Genomic DNA, 27,434 nt, shown 5'->3' on the forward strand with positions numbered 1-27,434 from the left:
CAGTGCGGTTGGCACAGGATAGAGCAGGGTTTAGGGCTGTTGTGCATAGGGTCGCTATGAATCGCAAACGACTCGATGGCACATAACAATAACACAACAACATCAGCCCTTTTAACTGGGCTTCCCTCCTCGAGGACCAGCCCCTGGAGGGCGCGCCTGCTCGGTGAGATTTCTTCCGCCCACGTGACCTGCACAGGCCCCGCCCCCTCGCCAACATGGCGGCGCCCAGAGACGGAGGCAGCACGTGAGGAACCATCCGCGCAGTAGGGCATCAGAGTGCAAGCGTGAGAGCTAGTTATCTCTGACCTACCGTCAAGTGGACCCCTTTCACGCCCTCGTGGCCGCTGCCTGTCTGCAGCCATGAAGATAAAGCCCGTTTCCCACAAGACCGAGAACACGTACCGGGTGAGCCTGGGCGCTTGGGGCTGGATCCGCGGCTTCCAGTCGCCCTGCGTGTAGGGTTGACATTGAGCGGGTCTTTGTGGGGCTGCAGAGTTCCTGGGCCAAACCATATGCCCAGAGACTCCAAAGAAGGAGGGATACTCAGGATGTAGTAAACATGGGACGGGTACGGCGGGACAAAGACGTGCATCACTTTTTGCATAAGCATTGGTGTCCTGGGCAGCAGATTGCACCCGTGTCTGTGGGGTCTGGGATGCGGTGGGAACCCCCTTTCTGATTCCAGAGTTAAAGCTACTGTTACAGGGATAGTGCTGAATGGGGGGGGGGGGCCGAGGTAGGCTGATGCCAGGGGAAGGGAGTGGTTCCCAGCCTATAGCCAAGTGGTAAACTTTGTGGAAAACCTGTTGGAGATTGCTTTCCTTGTCTTCCTTGCTGCACTATGAACAACCTGTGTTATGTTTAAAAACACTAGCATTCCAACCATTTAGCCACATGCTTGTTCTGGAATCGTCGCCACGGTCAGGAGTTAGAATTTTGTTGGACGTGACAGTGATGAAGAAGTTTATGCAAATTCATTCAAAAAAGAGTAATAGTGAAATTTCCACATCAGGGGTTTCAATGCTTAACGGTCCCTTAGCTCAGTTATAAAATGAAATATAACTGAAGAAAGGCCATAAATATCTAACAAACTCTTTGAGAAATGAAAAGAAGAAAAAATTCTTTTCTCCATAAGGACATATAATGGCAATTACAGCATTTAATATATATACATACATACATACATGCATACATACATATATAGTTGGAAGCAGAAGTGGCATCGCTTGCTAAACAACATAACTCTGTGAACTTTGAGAAATGACAATAGTTATAGAAAGTTACAGAAAGGCTTCAGGTCTTTTGTTCATAGGGTTGCTATGAGTCGTGCTTGACGGCAATCAACAACAACATTCTAAAAAAGTATTCTCTTTCATGGAATAGAAATACAGTGCATTTCAAGCTCTGTGTATTTCTTTTTATCTATATACCTGTTCTATGTGATTGTTTCATCATTGTCTGCATTTAGTTTTAAAATTCAATTATACATTTATGATTGATACGGGGGAAAAAAACCCTAAAATTGATCACTGTAGTAAGCAAAGAAATGGTATCAAACCAAAAGCCTTTAACTCTTTGACATCAAAAATTGACTCAAAATTACATTGTGTTTCCAAAGCTGTAATTCCCATGGTAGATTGCCCTGCAGAGTCCCTGGTATAGTTGAACTGGCAGAGAAGTGTGATCTTTGGATTAACAAGACAACTTCCTGTGAACTGGGTCACCAGAGCTTCCAAGCAATCAAAGCATAATACTGTTTTTGATGACAGTAATTAAGGTTTATCGAAATACTCCGAAAAAGGTTGAGGCTTGAAGCTTTATAGAAAATTGCCTTCATGTCCCTACTGTACAATTATCAAACAGATACTAAAGACATGATAAGTATTAAAAGACAATGTATCATAGAGAAATACTTTTTTTCTCCTTCAGTTTCTTACATTTGCTGAGCGACTGGGAAATGTGAATATCGATATTATTCATCGAATCGATAGAACTGCAAGTTATGAGGAGGTAAGAATTCTGTCTTAGCCAAATCTTCAGGTATTCATTTGTTTTAGTTTCTCACTATTAGTAGAAGTGAGTTGTTTTTCTAGCCATTCATTTTACATGAACTGCATTACAACTGTTCTGTCTAATGTAGTAGCCTCGGATGGCAAATTAGATTTAAAGTAATCAAATCTGGTAGTTGATTGTAACATGTAGTGTGACTCTGTAGGGTGGATAGAACTGCTTCCATAGAGTTCCAAGACTGTAAATCATTACAGAGGCAGACTGCCTTCTCCTCCTTTGGAAGAGCAGATGGTAGGTTTAAACTGTCGAACTTTCAGAGAGCATCCACTGCACTACCAGAGCTCCTTCAGATAAACGTATATTAAAAATTAAAGTGCTCACTAAGCGCCATGTGGCTAGTTATTACTGAGTTGAACACGTGTGGATTTGAAGCATTTCTGTCAATATTGAAAGTTCTTTTGGACAATGTTGTGTTAGATTATTACTTGATAGGAGAGGCATATTACTTCTCCAAAAGGTTGTAGCAGTTCATATTTCCCTGAATGGAAGAACTGCAAAAATACAGTCCATATTCTGTGCATTAGATTGTAAAAATAGACGTTTGCCTTAAGGTGAGTTTTATATGGATTTTGGAGAATTATTGTGACTAAATTATGTTCATTTTCTTAGAAGGCAAAAAAGCAGTTTTTAAATTCTTCACTGTCATCATCTCAAGATAGTAATATATATCTTTATTTACCCCTTTATTTTAGTCATGGGGTTTTGTTTTTGTGTTTACTCTAATTCATTTTATTTCCTTTTTTTTTATTTGGTACAGTACATTTTCTTGCACTTAATTATCGTTACCAACTTTGCAATGTGGTTCCTCATTTTAGCTTTAAATTAGGCTCTTGAGTCATAGGGTCTTTTTGAGCTGTCTGATGAATGGACTGTTTTGGTCTTAACAGGAGGTTGAAACCTACTTTTTTGAAGGCCTGCTGAAATGGAGAGAATTGAACCTTACAGACCACTTTGGTATTTCTATTTGTTTCTATTTTATTTGCCCATCATTATTTATATTTTATATGTTCAGACAGCTACATGGTAGTAGTAATGAGAAAGTATAACCTGTTTTTATTTTTTATATCCACTAGGGAAATTTTATAAAGAAGTTATTGACAAATGCCAGTCATTTAATCAATTGGTCTATCATCAAAATGAGATTGTTCAGAGTTTGAAGACTCACCTGCAGATCAAGAACAGTTTTGCCTATCAGCCCCTTTTGGAGTAAGTATCTTGAAAGAACATTTGGCAACATTTATCTGAAAGATTGTATTTCATTTCTGTTAAATTAGAAGGAAAAACAATTTACCTTTTGTATTATATTACAAAATTAAGAAAAGATTTATTGCCATAAAGCGGAATCTTAAGAGTGATCTGTGTGTGTGCGTTTGGAGCTCTGTTGGTAAGGAGTTGTGCTGCTAACACAAAGGCAGGCAATTTGAATCTACTAGCTGCTCCACGTGAGAAAGATGTGCCGTCTCCTCCCATGTAGTTTACAGTCTGAAAACTTACTGGGGGGGCCAGCTGTGAGTAGGTTCCAGTTCTACAGCAATGATGTCCATGTGTATGTGAATTAGGTATATGTTGTATAACCATCCCCACTATCCGTTTCCATATTTTCTCCATCACCCTTAATGAATACTCATATTTACTCACTCATTGTCTTCAAGTCAGAACTGACTCACAGATGGACCCTCCAGTGGGTTTTCTGAGTCAGAAAAGAGGAGGAGATTGCCCGTCTTCCTACAGCGGAACAGTTGATGTATTAGTACCACCCCCCAATGGGTTGGCAGCACAATTCCTTACCATTAGGCCACCAAAACTGAGTGTCCCTTAAACAACGTCTTGCTTCTGTTTTTAATCCAGTTTGGTTGTGCAGTTGGCACGAGATCTGCAGACAGACTTCTATCCACATTTTCAAGATTTTTTCCTAACCATCACTTCAATCCTGGAGACTCAGGACACGGAGTTGTTAGAATGGGCCTTTACTTCGCTCTCCTATCTTTACAAATACCTTTGGAGGCTGATGGTAAAGGACATGGACAATATATACAGGTAACCTTTTCATCCTCAGTAATTTTTACATTTCCTCTACGTTTTTATTTGGCTTCTTTATGACTCTAAATTATGTCTCTAGCTTAGTCTCTTGTTATTTCTTTATATAAACTTGATTTTGCAGTCAAAGTGGTCCACATTGTATTCCTCTAGTCTTTTTTTTTTAAATCGAGATTTTATTGTAAGTTTATAAAGAACTTGGATTTCCATTCATTCATTATTACACATTTTCCTCCCTTGTCCACCTCCCCCCAGTTTTTTGGGTTTTTTTGTTTTTTTGTTTTGTTTTGTTTTGTTTGGGTTTTTTTAGGAAAAAAGTTCTTTCATTGTTATGCAGTCCCCCCCACAGACCAATTTCCTATGCAGCCCTTATTCTGGACTTTTGTCACACCAATAATACCTAATCATATATTCTTTTTATACAGTTCTCTCCCTTGTCCATTTCAGTGCTTTGTACATTATGCAACCTTGCCAGCATTTGTTTACTGTTCTGTTAAATTTTGCTGTTCTTAGTAGCGTGAGATGATATCTCATCCTATAGTTGTTTTGATTTGCATCTCTTTTAGCACTAGGGATTTTGAACATTTCTTTGTGTGTTTGTTTGCCATCTGAATGTCTTCTTTGGTGAAGCATATAGATGTTTTTAAATGAGCGTCAAATGACCAGAGGATAGTGGTTGAAGAATTCTTTGACTGATTTTTTCTGCCAGCCTTCATCTTTGTTTACCTGGATCCTTCAGTCTTCGGTTAACATGTATACATCTCTATTAAAATGTATGATTAATAAACATGTTTTATTTTGTTTCATAGCATGTACAGTACACTCCTGGCTCATAAAAAACTGCATATAAGAAATTTTGCCGCTGAAAGCTTTACTTTTTTAATGAGAAAGGTTAGTGTGATAATTTTTGTTTATTGCTAGTAGTTAATTCTTAAGAATCTATTAGATAGAAACAGATGTCTTTTTTTATGGACTCTTTTAAAGTACAGATAATAAAACTGAAGTCTATTCCTAGTTTGAATTTATCTCACAGTAAGGTTTAGTCTTTGCTCAGTAATGTGAAACAAGTTGGGTCAATATAATAATCTAGATTTATGTTGTGTGTGTGTTTATAAATATCTGTGTATATGTGTGTATTTATATATGTTTTTGATATGTACCATTGAATCGGGACCAACTCATAGTCCAGTAGGTTTTCAGAGGTAGTTAATCCCATGGGAAGATTGCCCATCCTTTTCCCATGAAGCAGCTGATGAATTCATTAAATAAATAAACAGTGATATTAACTGAAATTTATATAATAACTTCTTAGAAGGAACTCATTGCATAATGTGATTTATGTTTGTTTCTACAATAAGGTCTTTTACATCCTTGGTGGTACAAACAGCATGATAGTCTTGTAAATAAGAGATGGCCAGTTCAGGTTATCCCAAGGACATCTTGAGAGAGAGGCCTGGTGATCTACCATTCTCTATTGAAAACACCACCATGTAACATGGGTGCAGTCCTTATGATTCTGAATTGACTGGACAGCTTTTGTAGTAAAACAAAAACATTGGTATTAAGTTTCTTATGCTCATGAAACTATATGACCTACTTAAAAGAGAGAAAGTTGTGTTAGATAATTTTTGCTTCTACATAACCTTCATACCATACCAGTGGATTAATCTCTTGTACGTGACATTCCAAGTAAAAGTATACTATTATAGTAGCTTGAAATCTTTAGAAGTGTCTGCTCCTTTTATAAATGTCCCCTACCCAAACCATCTCTGCCATTGAATCAATTCCAGTGCCTGGGACCATATAGTACATAGTAGAACTGCCCAGTAAGGTTTCCAAGACTGAAAATCTTTAAGGGAACAGCTAATTAGTTTGAATTGCTGACCTTCAAGTTAAAATAACGTAATAAGATTTGGTTTTATGTTTCTGTTGTAAATAAGACTTTTTTTTCTTTTTTTTAAATTTTAGGTTTCAAATAAAGATGCACTTTTCAATTTAATGTTTCTTGATCTTGAACAACATCCAGAAAAGGTGGAAGGAGTGGGACAGTTGTTCTTTGAAATGTGCAAAGGCGTTAGAAACATGTTTCACTCTTGTGCAGGCAAGGTAAAGAACGGGGCCAGGTGGCAGGGATACTTTGGGTCTGTCTCAGAGAGATTAGGAAGAACATAATTATTCCAGGTATGAGGATGAGCTGGAACAAGAAGAAAGTCTTCAAAAGGGGAGTGTAACAGGTTTTAAAAACAATGCTTCATACTGTAAGCCCTAAGTGATTGAATATTTTTGGTTACTTAACAAAATCATTACTGTCTTCATTATGGGTACTAGGAGCTGCTTGGAGAGGGAGCTGATGGATGATAAAATTCTCTATCTTTCTTTGGAAATTCACTGGGGATGCGTAACTAGTGTAATTTTAAAACTATACTTGTTACTATTCCAAGTGTTTAAGGCATTGGTGTTATGTGCCAGTAAGTTGCAGCTGATCCATAGCTGACCCCTGGTGGAAATGGGGGTTTTCGAGGCAGTAAATCATGCAAGAGGACATTACCCATTTTTCTCCCTTGGAGCAGCTGGTAGATTCAAACCACTTTCCTTTGGGTTCTCAGTACAACTCCTTAGCTATGTAGCTAATATGTTGTTGTTAAGTAACTAACATAATGAGTGGTAAACCAAAGTGATATTCTTAAAAAAGAAGGGTTTACATGTTCATTTTAATGACTGTCGGATTCCCACAGGCGGTAAAGTTAATTTTACAAAAGTTGGGACCTATTACTGAAACAGAAACACAACTGCCATGGATCTTGGTTGGAGAAGCACTCAAAAATATGGTCAAATCCACTGCATTCTACATCGCCAAGGAGCATTTTGGTATATTTTTTGAATGTTTGCAAGTGAGTTCTAATTTTGTATGATTTGTGTATACTGAGGAGTCTAGTGTTCACTGTTGTTTTTAGTTCAGCAAACCACTCCTAAAGGTTATATTGTAGAATTGGGTTTTTTTTTACTTTACACAGATACTAGGTTCTTCCTCCTCCCTGGCTTCCCACCGTACTCTCTCTATTTCATATTTCGAGATACAGCAGAGCATAATTGTTCAGAGCTCTGGCTTTGTAGCCAGATTGCCTGTGTGTGAATCTTGGCTCTGCCACTCTGAGTAATATGTTACCTTTACTTCCAAGTACTGTGTTGCTATTAATACAAAAGAAGGTGGAAAGCAGACTTAAATGGTTTGATTGTAGTGCCTGCTTCTTTTTCTTCCATTGCAAAGAAATGTGGAAAGTTGAACTGAGTCACACAATATTTTCATTGTTGGATTAGCAGGTGTTTTTGATAGTCTATAGCCTTTCTCTTTGTTACGTTCTCCTTTTGCAGGAATCGCTCCTTGATCTACATACTAAAATAACCAAGGCTAACCATTGTGAAAGTTCTGAGCAGATTAAAAGGGTGTTGGGAACATATCTGATACTTGTGAAACATGGAAATGGATCACGTATAACCAACCCTGTTGACGTTTGTAAGGTGAGTGTGAGTCTCTGATTTCATTTGCTCAGAGTCTGTTTCACTAAAAGCCATTTATTAAACACATTGCTTTTCCTTTTCTTGTAGGTGTTGTCAAAAACATTGCAAACAACCCATCTGTCTACTGCTTGCCGAAAGACCCTCTTGGATGTTATTTCTGCTTTGATCCTGGGCGAGAATGTTTCTTTGCCAGAGAGCCTCATCAGAGAAACCATAGAAAAAGTAACGTACTGGAAAAATATTATTAATAATTGTTTAACATTGAGTAAGCCTCCTCAGAATATAATTAAAGTATGACAGAAGCTTTACCATTAAGGAATTTGTTAAGGAGAAATTAATTATAAAAGAAATAAAACAAGATATACTAGAAGCTAAATCCATTCAGCAAATACTTAGTGACTATGTAGCTTACCATGTGCCTGGGTCTCTGGGTTTAAGTATTCTAGGATGAAGAATAGGGCATCGGTGCTTTTCCCAGTGTTTTAGTGACAAAGAGTTCAACATGAATATTTATGATCTAGAAGGAAAAAAATCATACTGAATTATAATGATTCATTCTCCCTGGGCTTGAGGAACAGAGAAGTCTTTCCAAAGCACTATATTTGGAACAGTCTTTGATCGTTAGATAATAATCAGCCTGACCAAGGAGTTGAAAACACTCGGAAGTGATGAAAAATTTGACCTCAGATGTTATGGTTGTACACTACAACTCATGGCTCTGAACGCTTCTCTGTTCTGAGCCAATCTCACGGCCTCTGACACACCTTTTCTTATTACCTCAGCTTTTATGTCAATCCATTCTATCCAGGGTCTTCCTCTCCTTCACTAACCATCCACCCTTCCACCCATGATGTCCTTCTCCAAAGACTGACCTCTCCTGACTACATGCCCAAAATATGTGAGATGCAGTTTCAAAATTTTTTGCGTCCAAGTGGCAGCTTGGTTTCACTCTGTCCAAAACAGACTTGTTGTTTTCTTGGCTGTCCATGATATGTTCAGTACTCCAGCACCACAACGCAAAAGGCATCGTTTCTTCTTCTGTTATCCGTGGTCATTGTCCAGCTCTCTGATGTTTAGCAAGTAATTGTGAAGACCATGACCTGGATCAGGTGCACCTTAATCTCTAGACTGATATCCTTGCTCTTAGGCACTCTTTTTACAACAATCAAATAATAAAAATTAATGAAAAAAATAACATGAGAAGAAGAAATGGCAAAGGCATGTGCTTATAAATTTACACAGTCTGGGCATGTGAACCCACGAAGAAATGTAGTGGAATATTAGCAAAGGTTCTTTGATTTGAAAAATTAGGTTGTATTTTATCCTTCAAGTTGTTGTTGTGTACTGTCAAGTCAGAACCGAATGATAGCTGACCCTCCAGTGGGTTTTCGTAAGTAATTAATTGCACAGGAGGATATTGCCCATCTTTCTCCCATGAAACAGCTGGTGGATTTGAACTGCATGCCTTCAGGTTGCCAGCGCAGCTCCTAACCACTAGACCACCAGAGCTCTCTGTCCAACATGCAGTGAGGTCTTAAAGGAATTTTAAGCAAGAAATGACCAATGAGATTTACATTGTAGAAAGTTTAGACTATGAACTGAAGTAAAATAGGATTGAAGATAGAAAAAGCAGCTATATTCTTCCTAAGCGTTAAGAAATGTAAGAGCGAGGGCATCCTGGGGTCTGTTACCTCCATGGCTAGAGCAGAAAGGACCCCACATGCTGGACAGCCATCTCTGTTCCAGTGATGCTGAGTGAGGAGCTGCAGTGCCTGGGCCAGGCCAGGATGGTCAGAAAGTTGCAGGGGAAGCAGCTGGACTAACTCCAACTCCTGCCCCAGGCCTTACGTGCCTGAGCCCTGCTCACCCTGGTATGCAAGGCAGTTAGCACATGTCTGGTTGGTGCTGTCTGGAGCAAGAGCTTCCGGGGAAAGATGCTGCTCTTCTCTACCAATGCCCTGAGGTAGACTGACCCCAGATTGCATCAGGCTGCCTCCAGGGTGCTCAGACACCTCAGGGAAGAGGGACACGATGCTCACAAAGGTGGAGGATTTCACAAAGAAAAGGAAGACCCTTGACCAGGTATATTGACATGGTGACTGCCACACCACATGGGATTTAATGTACTGGGAAGTGTGAGGATGGCACAGAACAGAACAGGGCTCATAGGGTCACTTTGGGTTGTACACAGCTTGACGGAACCTAACAGCAGCAACCTGTTAAAACCAAAAAAAATCCAAATCTTTTCCTGCTGAGTCGCTTCTGACTTGTAAGAGTCCCATAAGGAAGAGCAAGGTGTGCTCACTGTAGGGCTTTCAAGGTCGTCATCTTTGCAGGAGCAGGCTGCCCCATCCTTCTCCTGAGGAGCCGCTGTGGGTTCATACATTTTGTTTCTCTGCTGAGTACTTAACCAGTGCATCACTAGGGCTTTATACACTGCTGCTTCTTGTTGTTAGGTAACGCCGAATCGAGTACGACTAATAGCAACCTTATGAACAAAAGATCTGAACCCTGTGTTCTATCCTGTGCCATTTTCACGCTTCCTGACACCCAAGAGCCCATTGCAGTAGTCACTGTATCAGGCCGTCCATAAGATGTTCAGACATCTTTTCCAACACTACAGAGGTGTCAGTTCTTTTTCTGTCATCTTTACTTATTGTCCAGCACTCAGATGCATAGCAAGTAATCAGAAAGACTGTGGCCTGAGTCAGACACACCATAGTCTTCATACACTGCTTTAGGAAATGCTTTTGTAATTTTCTGGACTGGGAAAGAATTGAGTATCTCTTGGAAGGAATCCTATATAACTAAAAGATATATCACACCCTTCATGTGTAAAAGTACCTTTGGAGAAGGCCAGATGTCTGAACACAAAGCTGACATGGGATCACCATTCCCTCACTTTAGCTGAGGAGGATGGCCTAGGGCCAGTTTGACTCCATTAATGTGTATCAGGCATTCCTTTACTTCTTGCTTGCAAGTAGAAAACCTCAATGGTTTGGGGTATGCTTCATGTTTCATTTATAGGAATGAGGAAAGTTCTCTCTGTGTGCTATACTTATATCAGTATCTTTGTATCTATTTGTGTTCCACAGACTTTTGAGAGTGAATTTGAAAGACGTTTAATTTTGGATTTTTCTGAAGTCATGTTTGCCATGAAGCAGTTTGAAAAGGTAGGCAAAATATTAGAATAGTTTTTGTGTTTGATTTGGTTTTCTTTGCCCCCACATCTATCATGATAAAATAATCAAATTTGAGATTGTAGAATTTTTTTTCTTTTTAAGAGAGCAATAATGTATTTAATGTTTTAATTGACTTTTTAAAAAAATACTTCCTTTTTTCATTGTTGCATATTTTCTACCCTCTCTCCAGCCCACTCTGCAATGCACCTCTTACTCCAGATTGGTGCCATACATATAATGACTAACCATATATTCCTTTCTGACAGATCCTACCCTCATCTGATTTAATGCAGTATTCGTTATCCACTCATTTCTCATTCTCTCCCAACCCTCCCACGTCTGTCTTATTTTGTAACAGTGGTGTTATGTAGTATTTGTCCTTTTGTGACAAAACTCAACAAGTCTTCCAGGGTTCCCCATGATGTTTGAAGTTTAACGAGTTCATTGTTTTTCAGTGTTGCATAGTATTCCATGTGTGAATGTACTGTAATTTTTCTATCCATTCACTTTTTGATGGGTACTTGGGTTGCTTCTACCTCTTATTGTGAATAACAGCAATAAAAAAATGAGTGTGCATACATCTGTTTAAGTTGTGGCTCTGGTTTTTTTAGAGTATATTCTCAGTAGTAGACTTGCTGGGTCAAATGTTATTTCTATTTCCAACTTTTTGAGAAAGCCCCAGACCATCTTCCATAGTGCTGTACATTTTATGTTCCCACCAGCAGTGAGTGAGAGTTCCAGTCTCTCCACAACCTCACCAGCATTTGTTGTTTGCTGCCCTGTTGAACTTTGCTATTGTTACTGGAGTGAGATATCTTGTAGTTGTTTTGATTTGCATCTCTCTAATAGCTCGGAATTTTGAACATTTCTTTATGTGTTCATTTGCCACCTGCATGTCTTCTTTTGTGAAGTGTCTATTCATATTCTGTGCCTATTTTGTGATTGGGTTATTTACCTTTTTCTTATTGAGATGTTTCATTGACTCTTTTAAAAAAAAAGGAATTATATTCTAGTTCTCTTTAATATTTGAAAGTTTATTTCAAGTTAAGACATTAAAAATTATATCACGTGGCCAACCTGTTTAACCTTCTTTGGAAGTATTGTCCTCCCACGTGATTTACTACCTCTGAAAACCTACTAGAGGATCAGCTTTCAGTTGGTTCTGACTCAGTACACATAACAATGACAACACACCTACTGATAGTTTGGCTGTATGGAATTCCATATTCTAAGTCATTTCCCCTCCGTGTTTTGAAGCATCTCCATTGTCTTCTACCTGCTATTATATCTGTGGAGAAATTTAACATTAGTATAACCCATGGTCCTTTACTGATGGTCTATTTTTCCTCTCTGGAAAGACTAGGATCTTCCCTTTAGTCAATATTACAGAATTTATACATGTTAATAAATGTGATTTTTCTTTCTTTTAGCTTTTTCTACCAAGCTTTCTCAAATATATTGAGAATTGCTTCTTGACTGATGACATTATGGTCAAAGATGAAGCTCTAGCCATTTTGGCCAAACTTATCCTGAACAAAGCGCCTCCTCCCACTGCTGGTTCCGTGGCAATTGAAAAGTACCCTCTAGTTTTCTCAGAACCGACTGTGGAGTAAGTTTTCTTTTTAATATCTTTATTTGTTGGTAGACTAGTCATTTAAATAAAATGCTTTTAGAATACTATAAGAGTGGCGATTTCAGTCTATCCAGAGGAAGATCAAACTGTTAAAATTTGTTTCCAACAGATCTTAAGGAGAAAAGAGGCAGCTATTAGTGTTTATATACATTTGCATTATTAGAATTGCTGAAAGGATTGTAAATTGGATTGGGGTTTTTTTATGGCATAAAAACAAAATTCTATTTCAGCTTGTTGTTGTTGTTATGTGCCATCAATTCGTTTGTGACTCATAGCGACCCTATGTACAACAGCCCTAAGACCCTGCTCTATCCTGTGCCAATCGCACTGCCTCTGACATACCCATCCCAATTACCCCAGTCACTGATTTCAGCTTAGATAAGAGTAAATAAAAATAAAATACACTGAGGCCAGTCTGCAAGTACAGAAATAGGTTACAAGCTGGTCTGCACAGTGTGGGTTGACTTTGTAATGCTAATTTTTGCCTTTGACTTGTCCTCAGCAGTGTGATACTGTAATAAACATTTATCGGATAAAAGTATCCAAAGAAAAATAAGTTCAGTAATAAGAAATAGTCTATGTTTATATGATACAGGCCTTCCCATTCTAAGTATAAAACACCCTAATATAAGTTAATATAAGCTAATCTAAGATGAGTTCATGAAGCCACCATTAGACATTCATTATGTGAAGTATCATTTGCAAGATGATATTTAAATGCAGAAGACACTAGATCCAGGTCATGGTGGATTCAGGTATAAAAGAAACTTTTGGGCAAAGATCAAGAAACAGTTTCTCAAGCAAATATCCTGTTATTAAAAGCATCTCTTGGGTAATTAATTTGGAGATTTTCAATAAACAATGTGCTCTGTAACCTTCAGAAGCAACTTTTATTGCTTGAGAGAAGCTGTAAATTACTTTCTAATGAACAAAGTTAGCAAATACTCCTTAGAAATGAAAAAACAGCTCTTTCTCTTGGGCTTGGATCAGGGGACAGCCAGGTTCTATCGCTCAGCCATGGCCAAAATCAAGGCTCGGGACCTTCGCGGAAAAAACAAGAAGGAGGAGTTGTTAAAACAGCTGGACGATCTGAAGGTGGAGCTTTCCCAGCTGCACGTCGCCAAAGTGACAGGCGCTGTGGCTTCTAAGCTCTCCAAAATCCGAGTTGTCCGAAAATCCATTGCCCATGTTCTCACTGTTATTAACCAGACTCAGAAGGAGAACCTCAGAAAATACTATAAGGGCAAGAAGTACAAACCCCTGGATCTGCGGCCCAAGAAAACATGTGCCATGCGCCAAAGGCTCAACGAGCATGAGGAGAACCTGAAGACCAAGAAGCAGCAGCGAAAAGAGCGCCTGTACCCACTGCGGAAATACGCAGTCAAGGCCTGAACTTAAATAACGAAAACACAAAACTAAAAAAAGAAATGAAAAAACAGAAGTTTTTTTAAAAGTACGGAAGAGGACTCTGCTACTGTTTTTCAAATAATTGTATGGTTATTCTTCTAGAAATTGTAGAAAATCAGATCCTTGCCATTTCTGTTTCTGTACTTATATTAGACCTGTTGCTGCGTATGCTTGCTTTGGGGTGCGATGATTGGATAGATATTCCTGAAGCATCTGCGGAGTACTCAGCGTGGGGCAGTCATTGAGGAGGGGTTCACTGTTGTGTGTTGACACAGCAGAGTTGGATTTTGGGCTCAGCCAACTAGAGTTTCTGAAGGAATCCATCCTTTTGCCATGGTACTCTTTTGCCAGCTTTGAAAGTCACTTCTCTTCCAGAACGTGCTAACAGACTCACCTTAGTTTTCTAAATTTGATGAGTTCTAATGGCTTGAAGAATAAGTGACGAAGAGCTTCTTTAGGATGATGCCTGTATTCCCCTGGAGTAATTAGTCCTCTTGATTTCACAACGCCAAGCCTAAGTACAACAGGCAGATGGCTTATCAGTGACTGGAACTGTGGGTTCTTCTAGCTTAATGAAGCTACTGTGTTGTTGACCTGCAAGGTAAAGCCAGGGCCTGACCAGGGCTGGGTGTCAGACCTCACACCAGCTCCTCAGCCATCTCAGAGCCTTCCTGGAATGTAGCAGGGTAAGAATAAATACAAACACACAGACACATGAACTTAAGACTAGTTCCTTGCTTCCTTGGGGAACACAACCCTGTGTCTCCCCCACAGAGACGCGGGGAGCATGTGGTCATCTTTGTCCTCATTCCTCTGTAGAGATTGTCTTTTTAGTAATAATTTGAATATTCTTGGGACCTTCCCATCTTCGTAGTTTTGTTATAAGTAATAGAAATGAAAGAACTTTTCAGAAGACAGATTTATTCCAAATGATAGCACTAAGCCTCCAGAGCTCCCTGAGTTAGGTGAGGGGAAAGGCAATGCACAATAATGCATTAATTAGACATTGTAACTAATGAATCATCTTGTTACTGTTGTGATGTGCCATCAAGTCCCCTGTGAATCTTGGCAACCCTATGTACAGCAGCTCTGAACCCTGCCCTATTCTGAGCCAGTCTCACTGACTCCTACACACTTGCCTTCATTACTGCAACCATTGTATCAACTCGTCTCATCTGGGATCTTCTTCTCCTGCACTGTCCCTCCATCCTTCCAACCATGATGTCCTTTTCCAAGGATCAGTCCCTCCTGGTCACGTGTCCAAGTATGTGAGACAGAGCTTCAGAATCCTAGCCTACAAAGAAAAATTTGGTTTCGGCTTCTTCAAGAAAGAATTCATTGTTTTCTTGGCAGTCCATGGTTGAAGACTCTTCTCCAGCACCACAACTCAGAGACATCAATTCCTAGAACACTTGATTGTGCCCATGGGAAACCTATGCTCAGACCAGGAAGCAATCCTCAGAACAGAACAAGAAAACACTGCGTGGTTCAAAATTAGGAAAGGAATGTGTCAGGGATACATCCTGTCTCCATACCTTTTCAATCTATGCAGAACAGATCATTCTGGAGGCTGGGCTTTATGAGGAGGAATGTGGCATCAGGATTGGAGGAAGACTCATTAGCAGCCTTGCTGAAGCTGAAAAGGACCTGAAGCGCTTGCTGCAGAAGGTGAGAGACTGTATTTTTCAATATGGATTGAAGCTCAACATTAGGGAGACCAAGATTCTCACCACTGCACCAATTGGCAGCACCATGATAGATGGAGAAGAGATTCAGGTTGTTAACAGTTACATCCTGTTTTGCTCCACAATCACCACTTTTGGCACCAGCAGTCAGGAAATCAAAAGATGAATTGCATTGGGAAAAATCTGCTGTCAGGGTCTTCTCTGGAGTACTGAGAAGCAACAGTGTTATTCCAGGGACACGTGTACCTGATCCAGGCCATGGTCTTCACAGTTACTTGCTGTCGTCAGAGCTGGGCTGTGACTAAGGATGACAGAAGAAGAATCGATTAATCACATTACTCACTGGTAATTAATGTTACAAAACAAAATGTCTGAATGATTGTGTGAAAATCCAATATAATTTGTAAATGTTCACTGAAATAAGATAAATTTATTCCTTTGTCTGCCAGCATGGAGGTACAGTGATGAATGAGGGAAAAAAAATCTTTCTTTTGGGAAATTATGTTTTTAGAGTAATGGAGGTCATGGTCCAGATAAAATTATCCTAGACAGTGATGAAAGAAAATAAAACTACTACCTGGTGGATGGGCCTTTGTATTTAAAAGTTGGTTGGGCCCTTGAGCCACAGGCCCTTAAGCTGGTTGTTAGTTGTGTTTGGGAAGAATGTTCGAAGTGGTGCAGCACTGGTCTCTCAGTTTGCTGTACTGTGGTAACTTGGGATTGCTGTGATGCTGAATGCTATGCTCCTGGTGCGTCCAATGCCATAATCATTACACATGGTGGAGTTTGGTGGAGTTCCCAGATTAAGACAGGCTTGGAAGCAGAATTGGCATTCACTTCCTAAACAACATGCCTTTGACATTAGAGAAATGATGATAGTTATACAACAGGATTCAGATCTTTTGTTCATTTGCTCACTATGAGTCATGCTCGACTTAATGGCACTTAATAACAACAACAAATTGAGAGGGAGAAAGAAGGAGAATGGGTGGGAGGGAGACATGATGGCTCTGACCACAACTGTAGAGCTAGGAAGGACCCAGCTGTGCAGAGATGTGTATGAAAGGCTTTCCTGGCAAAGGGAGACTCTGGGGACAGCTATAAGCTCTGTGTGCTTAAAGAATAGAAAGGAGACTGATAATGACCAAGAGATACTGGGGAGAGGAGGTGAGAGTCAGGTCACAGAGGATCTCAAAGGTCCAGAGCAAAAGAGGGACTTTTGTTGGAGGTTCATTGGCTGTTGTGAAGCAAGACACCTATGACAGTTGATGGCTCACATCTGTTCACTTGTTAGTATTCAACTACCAGCACCCCTTCCCCAAATGTCCCATACAAGGGAAGAGGCCAGTTTTATTTCCAAGTTCAGAGGATGAAAGCCATGGCATTCTCTCCTGTTTAAACATCTTGTTTTGCTTTTTTATGCTTTCAGATCTTACTTAAGGCAGAAGGTGAATAGATCCAAGGGAAAGAAAGAACAGAGTCCAGTGTTGGATCACCTTTTGTGTATAATCCAGTTGCCTCCAAATAAAGACAATACTTACCTTTCACATTCTTGGGCAGCCCTGGTAGTATTACCTCATATCAGGTAAGACACTGTTTGGTTTGAAAGAGAAGCCTCATGTACCAACTTATTTGCTTATTTGCTGGCCACTCCTTGAGGGTTGATGAAAAGGCCATTGGAGGCCAGTCTGAGCTTTTCCCTTTTTTTCTCCTTACTTGGACAGGTTTCTTGAGAAAGAGAAGGTGATACCACTTGTCGCAGGCCTTATAGAGTCACTCTTCACCACTGTTGACACAGGGAGCTTTGGAAAAGGTCAGTCACAATCGCTGTTTGTTCTCCTCCTTTACTTTACAGGCACATACAGAGTAGATGTAAATACGAAAATAATAATTACATTGTCTTCCAACAAAAGCCTCTGTGTGAGAAATCAGGAAAGAAAGAGGATATGATGGAGGTGTTGCCCGTGATCCCCTCTGTGTGGTGGCTGGATTGTTGTTGTTGTTGTTAGGTACTGTAAAGTCGAGTACAACTCAGACCCGATGAACAACAGAGCTGGGCTGATCCTGTCCTGCTCCAGACTCAGAATCTCTGACACACTCGAGCCCATTTTTGCAGTCTCTGTGTCAATCCACCTGGTTGGGGGTCTTCCTTTTTTGTTGACCTTCCACTTTCCCAAGCATGATGTCCTTCTCTGTGGAACAGCCTCTCCTGGCAACTTGTCCAAAGTATGAGAGATGAAGCTTTGTCATCTTTTCCTCCAAGGAGCACTCTGGCTGTACTCTCTCCAAAACATATTTGTTTGTTCTTTCAGCAGTCTATGGGATGTTCAGTACTCTTCTCCAGCACCACAGCTCACAGACATCAGTTTCTCTTCTGTCATCCTTATTCATTGCCCTGCCCTCAATGAGTAAGGACTAGGTGGCTTGAATGTAAGCCAATCTGAAGGCACATTGTAGAAAAGATGCCAAGACATGTACGAACAGTCATTTTCAAGCCCCACTCTGTAGCAGCCTTGATTTTGGTATCACCTTATGCTCAGGCATTTACTCTGAGAAAGAGGCCTGTTCTTTTACATTTCTCTGGCTTCTCACGAAGGAGTCCTGATGGCACAGTAGTTAAGTATTCAGCTGCTAACTCAAGGGTCAGCAGTTTGAACTCACCAGCTGTTGGTTTAGCCTACGGCTAGAAGCTGGCAAACTTTGTCTGTAAGACTTAACAATAAATATTTTGGACTTTTTGAGCCATACTGGTTGGTTGGTTGGTTGGTTTTTTTAAACCTGTAAAAGTGTAGAAACTCACATTAAGTTGGTAGCCCATTAAACACAGGCTACTGCTAACTTTAGGGATTCAAGAAACATTTTTATTATTCATTGAAGGGAATCTAGACAGTAGACATTGGATATAAGTTGGAGATATGAAACTGGCATACATCTATAGAAAAATGATGTCATATCTTGAGGAAAGTTCTTTCCTCAAAAGTCCTAGTTTCTTTAATGCGATAGATGAAGTCATTTGACTTCCTCTTCATCTCAGTTAAATGAAAACCTCTCAATGAACATGGGGAATTTATAATAATTTCTCTCTTTCTAGCATGCAGGATCTTCCATTTTAGTACTTTCCTAAAGCTATCTTATATATAATTGCAAATCAGTGCAAATAATGACCCCAAGTTCTTTTTCAAGTTCAGATTCACTTATAGTTTTACCAATTATGACTTAATGTTATATCATAAGGGAGCTCTGGTGTCATAGTCCATAGAGATTTGCATGACTAACCCAACGAGCCTCTTAAGATTTGAATGGCTGTCTTCTCCCACGCTATTTAATTGCCTCAGGGACCCAAGGGAGAACCAACTACGCCTTGGTTCTGTCTAGATGGCAACTAGGGAGGGAGTTATGTCAATTAAAGGAACATAAATTTTTAAGTGGCCTAGTGGCAAGAAGCTGTGCTGTAATCCCAGAGATACATGATTCGAGGCTGCCAGCTGCTTCACAGGAGAGGGATGGGCAATCTCCTCCCGTGCGATTAACTGCCTCTGAAAACCTACCGGAGGGCCAGCTATGGGTCAGTTCGGACTTGATAGTACAAAACAACGTCTCTGAATAAGTTTTTTTAAAAATAAATTAGTACATGTAAACTTCTCTGTTTCTGCTACTGTTAAACATTTGATAGATAATTCATTTAGAAGGCACAAGTTTAAGAACTTCATAAAACAAATGTCAGGATACATGAGAGATTTGCTAGTTCATACCAAAAGAAATAGGTAATGTTTCTCCTGTTTTTCTACCTTTAGGAAACTTATTTGTTCTTTGTCAAGCTCTAAGCGCTCTTCTAAGCTTAGAGGAATCTGCTGGACTTCTCAAATTGGTTCCTGTGGAACGTGTGAAGAATTTAATACTGTAAGTAGACACGCTTTCCACTCAGCTTACTGAATAAAATGTAGAAGCATCCTCTTTTATGGACTCCAAGACATAATAAAAATCCTTGCTTTTAACTATTTTATTCCTGAGTTATCGTCACATAATGAATTTTAATATTGATTTAGATACTCTGTTTAATAAGTGTGTTTGCTGGAAAGATCTTTTAAGTGCAAACTCGTTTTTATAAAGGAAGAGTATTTTACTGTGTGTTTATGAAGGGTAAATGCCGTATGTACTGATGCCATTGCAAAAGCCCTTGTACTGTGCTTACCTTCTGTAACTTCTCCAGTGAGTCCAGCTACCCCATTCCCCTGTCTCTGACTTTATTCCCACCTCACCTTGACATAACATGGCAGAAAACTGTGCTCGTCCTTTTTTGTGCTTTACAGAAGGTTTATAGAGCAGTTGGTTTTCCATTCAAGCCTTCTTACAGATTTTGTTTTAGGTAATGCATTATTTTCCCCATTATATCCCTTGTTACAAATGATTTTGGACCTCTCTGGAGATTTTGAATGGAAAACATACTCTGTGCAGAGTGGCATCAGTGTGGCCTGTGCAGAAGGCTGTCGCCCTCCCAGTTGGGTGGCTCCTAGCCTGGAAGAGTGAGCCTGTCATTCCTTTTGTGTAAGTTGTTACTGCCTGCCTCTCAGTACTGCATGGATGTGATGATTAAGTACATGGATTTCACAACAGGAGCAGCCTAATTTTGCATCTTGTCTCCATCATTTACTTGTTCTGTGACCTTGGGCAAGTCTAACCTCGGATTCATTATCTCCCTAAAGAAGATGATAGCACTTTCCCCTTGGAGATTAAATTAGACCATGCATACCGTAATAACCATATGCAAATTTCATTTATTATATTCTTATTATGCACCAGTCTCTGTTCTGTTCACTTTGCATGCATTATTGAGTTTAATTCTCGGAACAGCTCCATGAAATAGGTGCCATTATCATTATAGATGAGAGAACTAAAAATTTCACATCCTTCCAGAATCCACTTCTTTCTCAGCACCCTCGTTTAAATTGCCACCATATCGTGCGTGGAGATTATTGCATTAGCCTATTAATGTGTGTTTCCTTCCTGCCACTCTTGCCATGCTGCTTTTCGCTTCTGGAAGCAGATTGAGCTTTTAAAATACGACAGGTCCACATCACTCCTTTGTTCACAACTCTGTAGAATAGTGATTCTCAACCAGGAACGACTCTGGAGACATGTTTGGTTATTGCATTTGAGCTTCTGGTACTGGCATCTAGTGAGCAGAGGTCAAGAATCCTGCTATACATCTTATAGTATATATAAAAGCATTGTTGTGAGGTGCCATCAAGTTGAATACGACTCATAGAGACCCAGTAAACAAAAGATCTGAACCCTGTTCTATCCTGAGCCATCCTCACACTTCCTGACACACAAGAGCACATTGCAGCAGTCACCTTGTCAATCCACTTGGTTGAGGGTCTTCTCCTTCCCTCCACCCTTCCCAGCATCATGTTCCTTTCCAAGGAATAGCCTCTCCTAGCAACATATCCAAAGTATGTGAGGCGAAGCCTCATCATTCTTGCCTCCAAAGAACACTTTGGCTGCACCCCATCCAGTGCTCTTCTCCAACACCACAGCTCAGCAGAATCAATTTTTTTTTCTTCTTCTGTCATCATTAATCATTGCCCAGCTCTCTGATGCATAGCAAGTGATTGGAAAGACTCTGGCCTGCCTCAGACATACCTTAGTCCTCAAAGTGACATCATTACTCCTCAGAAATTTAAAGACAAAATATAGTAGTGTGGTGATAGAGCCCAGATTGGAAGTCAATTAAAATGAGGGAAAAACAATAAGAAAGAAATATCATTTAATAATTGGAACATGGAATGTATGTAGCCTGACTGTTGGAAAACTGGAAATTGTTAAAAATGAAATAGAATGTGTGAACATTGACATTCTAGACATTAGTGAGATGAAATAGACCATCTTTGGCTACTTCGAATCAGACACTTTATGGTATACTATGCAAGGAATAAAAAAAGAATGATGTTGCATTCGTAGTCAGAAAGTCAAATTTCAAGTTCTTATCCTGAAATACAGTGTTGTGAGTAATAGGATAAAATTCTTACGCATACAAGAAAGACCCATTAACACGACTGTTATTCAAGTATATGCTCCTACATCTGGAGCCAAAGAAGAAGTTGAGAATTTTTACCAAATCTTGTAGTCTGAAGCTGACCAAACATGCAATCAAGATGCATTAATGATAATTGGTGACTGGAATGCAAAAGTGGGAAACAGTGAAGAAGGAATAGCAGTTGGTAAATATGGGCTTGGTGATAGAGCAACAGTTGTTAACTTGACACAAAATACTGGTAGCCTGCAGTTAAAGGAACAGAACTGCTCCAATAGTGTCTTATCTCACCAGAACAGAATCCAAAGACTTTCTCCTGTTCCTCATAGTGCTAAATATGGTGTGTTCTCACCCCGGCCACTCTGCCCTCATCTCCAGTTGCTTTTCTTTGTTAATACAGTTTGAGTCACACTGTTCTCTTAGATATTCTTCAAAAAAGACAAGCACACCTTTCTGGGACTCAGTGTGGATGTTCCTTTTGCCAAGAATGCTTTTCTTTTGGATAGCCACATGGCTCACTTCTTCACCTCCATGTCGGCCTTTAGAGACTGCTCAGTAGTAAATCATTCTCCTCTTCACTCTCCTTCATCCATATATTTCAGTCTTTTGCTGTAGCTTCCTTCCCTAGTGACTTCTACATAGCATTCCTTATTGTTACGCTCAATATTGAGATACAGTGATGTTTTTGTTATGTGCCATTCAGTCGGAACTGACTCATACCTGACCCTCCAGTGGGTTTTTAGGGGCAGTAAATCTTAGGGGAGGAGATTGCCAATCTTTCTGCCACAGAGCAGGCTAGTAGATCGAACCGCATGCCTTTGGATTGACAATACAGCTTTTCACTGGTGGGACACCACAACGCATGTAGGTATAGAAGATTTATTTATTTAGTTGTGGTGGTGGTAGCCTGCTCTTGAGTTGGAATTAGCCTCTAGTGTGTGTTCAGAGGCTCCAAATCTCACAGGAGGAGATTGCCCATCTTTTTCCTATGGAGCAGCTGGTGGATTCAAACTGTATGCCACTTAGTTAGCAGTGCAGCTCTTTGCCACTAGGCCACACAGCTCCCTTATTTACTTGTTACCTCCTCATACTAGAATCTAAGCTCTAGGAGGACAAGGGCTCTTTCATTTCTTTAAGACTATCACTGTATCTAGAAAATCTCTTATTGTTAGTATGTGCCATCAAACTGAGTGCAACTCATAGCAACACTTAGAACAACCGATGTGAACGCTGTCCTATCCTGTGCCATTCTCATCATCTCTGATATACTTTAGCCCATTACTGTAGTCACTGTGTCAAGTCCCACTCATTGAGGGTCTTCCTCTCCTGCACTGACCTTACACCTTTCCAAGCATGATGTCCCTTTCCAAGGAATAGCCTTTAAGTATTGACATGAGGCTTTGTCATCCTTGCCTCTAAGTAACATTCTGGCTACACCCTCTCTAAGACATACTTTTTCGTCCTTTTGACAGTCCATGGGCTATTAAGTACTCTTCTCCGGCACCCACAACACAAAGGCATCAGCTACCCTCCCTGCCCCCATCATCATTAGTCATTTCGCAGCTCTCAAATGATAACAAGGGACTGAAAAGACCATGGTCTGAGTCAGGTGCACGTAGACACTTAGTAAACACTGGTTGAATGACAAATGGCAAATTGACTTGAAAACACTTGTGTAATGTTACCCTGCTGGTAACTAATGGGGCTGGGTTCAAACCGAGGCTGCCTTACTCCAGAAGTCATGTGGACTGCATCCCTGCTTCCCTTGCTAAAACAATGCCTGGCATGTGGCAGACATTTACTTGTAGTGTTTACATCGTCTATTTAGGTGAGTGTCATTTTACAGTCTGGGAACCTGAACACTACATGTAGCCAGAATTGGTGGTGGTGGTGGTGGTGTCCTGTGCTGTTAAGTCAGACCCGACTCATAGCTGACCCTCCAGTGAGTTTTCAGAGACCATGAATCATACAGCAGATTGCCTGTCCTTTTCCTTTGGAGCAGCTGGTAGATTTGAAGTGCATGCCTTTGGGTTGGCAGAGCAGCTCCTCATCATTAGGCCATCAGAGTAGCCAAAATAGCATATGCTGTTTTGTATGGTATTTGCCAGTTCCTGACACACGGCAGACAGTAAATACTCTATATCTCCCTTTTATGTGCTTCTTAATTTTAACAGGGATGGGGCTGGGGGCAGCCGTGAGGACGCAGCACCAGAGTTACTACAGTCAGAATAGCTATTACGGTACATTTCTGCCTCCAACTAGCTGTGTGTCCCCAAGTTTGTAACTGGGCCTTGGATTCTTCTACTGTGAAATAATGCCATATGTTCACATAAAACTCATTTCTTTCAGCAGTGATTTTTCTACAGTTTATATTACAGTCTGAATCCCTGAGGTACAATGAGCAGTTCCGTTCTAATCAATACTTTATTGCAGGACGTTTCCTTTGGAGCCATCTGTGTTGCTATTGGCCGATCTCTATTACCACAGATTATCTCTGTGTGGCTGCAGAGAGCTACTTTCCCAGGAAGCTTTGATGGAATTGCTTCCGAAGTTAGAAGCCAACATTTCAACTGGTATATCCAAGGTAATGCTGGTGTGTGGTGTGGTCTGTATCTTTTCTTGTGTTCTTTTTTTTTTTTTTTTCATAATGCCAGAATTCCTAAATCATATAATGCTGCAGTGGGATGTTTTGTTTAAAGCAGTGGTTCTGAAGTATTGGCCTGTGAACTGATGGTAGCTCGATTAGTTGGAGAGCTTAATAAAAATAAAAATGCTAGATCTCTACCCGAAAGATTCTGATTTAGCAGAACTAGGAAGAACTGAAAAGTCTGTATGACTTGATAAAGAAAGCCCTCCAGGGGATGCTGCTGCCTGTGCAGGGACCTCCCAGAATACCTTATTTAAGAATAACAGTCATTTGAGTTGAATTTTAAGACTGATCACATGCTTCGCACTGTTTCTAGAGATGCTCACATTGTCATGGTTTAAAGAAACAATATGGCAGCTTCATCTTCTATCGAGTTCTATTTGAAAAGTTGTTGTTATTGAAGGTAAAAAGGGTATAGTGTGAACATGTATTACTCTCATCAAAGGTTCATTTCTCCTGGTTGTATGAAACTTCGATGTCACCAGCTACTGATCATTTTCTTAATATGGTTAAACTCTGGAGTTTGAAACTTGTCTTTCTCTTTCTTTAGATTCGACTTTTGACAATAAGGATTCTAAACCATTTTGAGATTCGGCTTCCAGAACTTATAGAGGTATTTTAACTGTTCAGAGTAGATACTTTTTTAAAGTATACTTTGATGTATATATCTTTTTATTTCTGAAATGATGCCTTTGCAGGACCTTCAAGCACCATCTAAATAACCTATGTGAGAATTTGGAATTTTTTCAAAAAAATTCTTATTCCCATCTACTGTCAGGACCATCACTAAAAATCCACAGTACTTGATGTATTATTATTATTATTATTATTATTATTATTATTATTATTATTTCTGATGTTTGTGTACAGAAGCAGATTTGGTGGCTTCGTAGTAAGGAGTTACATTGCCAGTCCAGGGCAGGCTGTTCAAATCCACCATATGCACTGTGGTGGAAAGTTGGACAGGCTCCTACCTTGTAGTTTACTGCCTGTGAAAAGCTGCTGGAGGGTCAGCTATGAGTCAGATCTGATTCAGTGGTCCCTAACAACAACAATGTGATTAATTCTTATTTGTGGATATTTTTAAGCAACAGTGGTATCATGAAGTTGTCTCTATTAGTACTTCTAATTCTACTCTTTTTAAAAAAAAATTTGAGTAGTAGTCTAGTTAAAAATAATTTACTTCATCAACTCCATGTTGAGGGATGTTTAAGTGGATTGTTTCTAGTTGTAGAAGCCTTTTTTCCCCCAAACCTTTGCCAAGGTACATATTTCCAGAATGCAACTTACTTGAGGTACGATATTAGCATAAAAGTGTACTTGTGTGTTTATTTTCTTTTGACACTGATATTGCCAATCAAATGGAATGAGTGAGAATAACTTTCTCGTTTTATATTTGTCATTTCTACATTAGAAACACAGGGTAAATTATCTGTCAAAAAAATTAGGTGATGTGAAGAAAAGCACGTCGTTTAGATGTGAAAGTATTGCTTATTTAATGTAAAGTGTTAACATGTCACAGTTGTTCCTTTTTTAGAACTTTGGTCACATTTTAGCATACTTTGTTGAAAACCATGATACTGACCTACATTTGTGGTTTCCTCTGGCCAGGATGACGGGCTGTCAGAACGCCAGACTGCCCTTGCTGTAATCCGCCAGGCTGAACTCATCCCAGCAACGGTGAATGATTACAGAGAGAAGCTGCTTCATTTGCGGAAACTGAGACATGATGTGGTGCAGACCGCAGTCCCAGATGGGCCACTGCAGGAGGTAAACTTTCTTGTGTGTGCTTTAAAATTTGTTTGACTGGCTTTTGAAAGGGGATGTTATCACACATATAATTTTTTTAAAAAAGAGATCTAGTTCTCGTCAAAGCTTTGAGTGAAATCATTCTACCCACTTTATAAGTAATAGAGTACTATACCATCATCACTTCTCCGTATGAGACAGTGTAGAAGCAGAGACAACCAGTCCTCTTCCTGTTGGAACAAGCATCTGCCCTGGCAGTTTCTTTGTTTGGTGTCTCTGCCTTCATTAATTTACATTATCTACTGCATGAGCCTTTTAAAATGTAGTTCTTCACTTTTTATCAAATTTCTAACTTCAAGTCCAAATGTATTTGATACATTTGCAAATGATCCCTAAAAGTGGAGTCCAGTTTTGTTGATATGAGCTCTGGTGGTCAGGACTTATGCTGCTACTCAAAAGCATGCCTTTCTATTCCATCATCGGCTCTGAGGGGGAAACGTGGACGTTCTCCTCCCATGCATTTTATAGCCTCTGAAAACTCAATGGACAGCCAGCTATGAGTCATTTCTGATTTGACAAAATGAGTGAGTGAGTGATAGTTCCAGAATGAAGATTCCATCCTCTCTTTTTGAAAGAAGCTTTATAGGGTAGAGTAGAAATTATTATGGACTGAGTATGGATTAAATAAGAAAACAGAATAAACTGTTCTGGTCACCAGCCTTATGACATACCTATGTAATTGCATAATAGAGTGATCAAGATTTTATACCTGGCCCACAATGAATCCTTAATTCACTGGATTTCTCTAAAATTATATTACCTAAATATAAAATACTTAGAACAGCCCTAAACACTTAGTCATTATATTGATCTTTTATCAAGTGTATATTGACTAGGTAAGTGTTGGAAATATAAAAAAAAAAACAACAATTTCCACCTTCAAAAAGATCACCAGCGTGGAGGTTGGGTGGACTAGGGAACACACTGTTGCTCTGTGGTATAATATGTTCTAGAATAGATGGAGGATGTTGTGGAGGCTGCTTGTGCTGCCCATGCAGAGGGGAGTTTACTCTAGGTGAGAACATGTATGCTTGCAGCAAGGTCTGAGAGAGCATGGGCGGTGCGAGGGCATTGTCTGCAGTTTGATGTGGCTCAGAGGGTCTGGGGTAGATCTTCTTCGACAGTTTGATCTGATGGTACAGATACTCCCTCCTTGTGCCTTTTCAAACTGTTTATAAAGGTGATTTTGTTGTTGTTCTGCTCATTAATTATCAGTAGACAGTTGTCTTTCTTTATTTTTCTTTCTTTAATGAATTCATTAGGTGGGATATTCCTTGAGTAACTGGCATCTTTTATTGATCAGTTGTGTCCATGGCTTTGCCCCCACAGTAGGTTTCCAGTGACTGTCTATAAAATGGGGAGTGAATACTGAAGAAATTTTTCTAGTTGATTTTTTTTTCTTATTATTAAA

General features: G+C 39.8%; 1 protein-coding gene and 1 pseudogene across 1 annotated transcript in view; both read left to right on the plus strand.

The window, feature by feature from the left end:
• Positions 1-360: 360 nt before the first annotated feature.
• Positions 361-27,434, plus strand: part of UTP20 (UTP20, small subunit (SSU) processome component, homolog (yeast)) — a 115,021-nt gene continuing 87,947 nt past the window's right edge. The window contains exons 1-18 of the mRNA XM_006888529.1: positions 361-405; positions 1,930-2,010; positions 2,958-3,024; positions 3,144-3,276; positions 3,919-4,107; positions 4,917-4,998; positions 6,076-6,213; positions 6,843-6,998; positions 7,480-7,626; positions 7,714-7,848; positions 10,722-10,799; positions 12,239-12,417; positions 16,963-17,118; positions 17,258-17,346; positions 19,328-19,433; positions 24,001-24,151; positions 24,765-24,827; positions 25,826-25,984. Coding sequence (XP_006888591.1) covers positions 361-405; positions 1,930-2,010; positions 2,958-3,024; positions 3,144-3,276; positions 3,919-4,107; positions 4,917-4,998; positions 6,076-6,213; positions 6,843-6,998; positions 7,480-7,626; positions 7,714-7,848; positions 10,722-10,799; positions 12,239-12,417; positions 16,963-17,118; positions 17,258-17,346; positions 19,328-19,433; positions 24,001-24,151; positions 24,765-24,827; positions 25,826-25,984 — 2,154 coding nt within the window. The remainder of the gene's footprint in view (positions 406-1,929; positions 2,011-2,957; positions 3,025-3,143; positions 3,277-3,918; positions 4,108-4,916; positions 4,999-6,075; positions 6,214-6,842; positions 6,999-7,479; positions 7,627-7,713; positions 7,849-10,721; positions 10,800-12,238; positions 12,418-16,962; positions 17,119-17,257; positions 17,347-19,327; positions 19,434-24,000; positions 24,152-24,764; positions 24,828-25,825; positions 25,985-27,434) is intronic.
• Positions 13,459-13,833, plus strand: LOC102848529 (annotated as a pseudogene).

The sequence above is a fragment of the Elephantulus edwardii genome, unplaced genomic scaffold (assembly GCF_000299155.1).
Source record: "Elephantulus edwardii isolate Elephantulus edwardi_28Jun2011 unplaced genomic scaffold, EleEdw1.0 scaffold00068, whole genome shotgun sequence".
Lineage (NCBI taxonomy): Eukaryota > Metazoa > Chordata > Mammalia > Macroscelidea > Macroscelididae > Elephantulus > Elephantulus edwardii.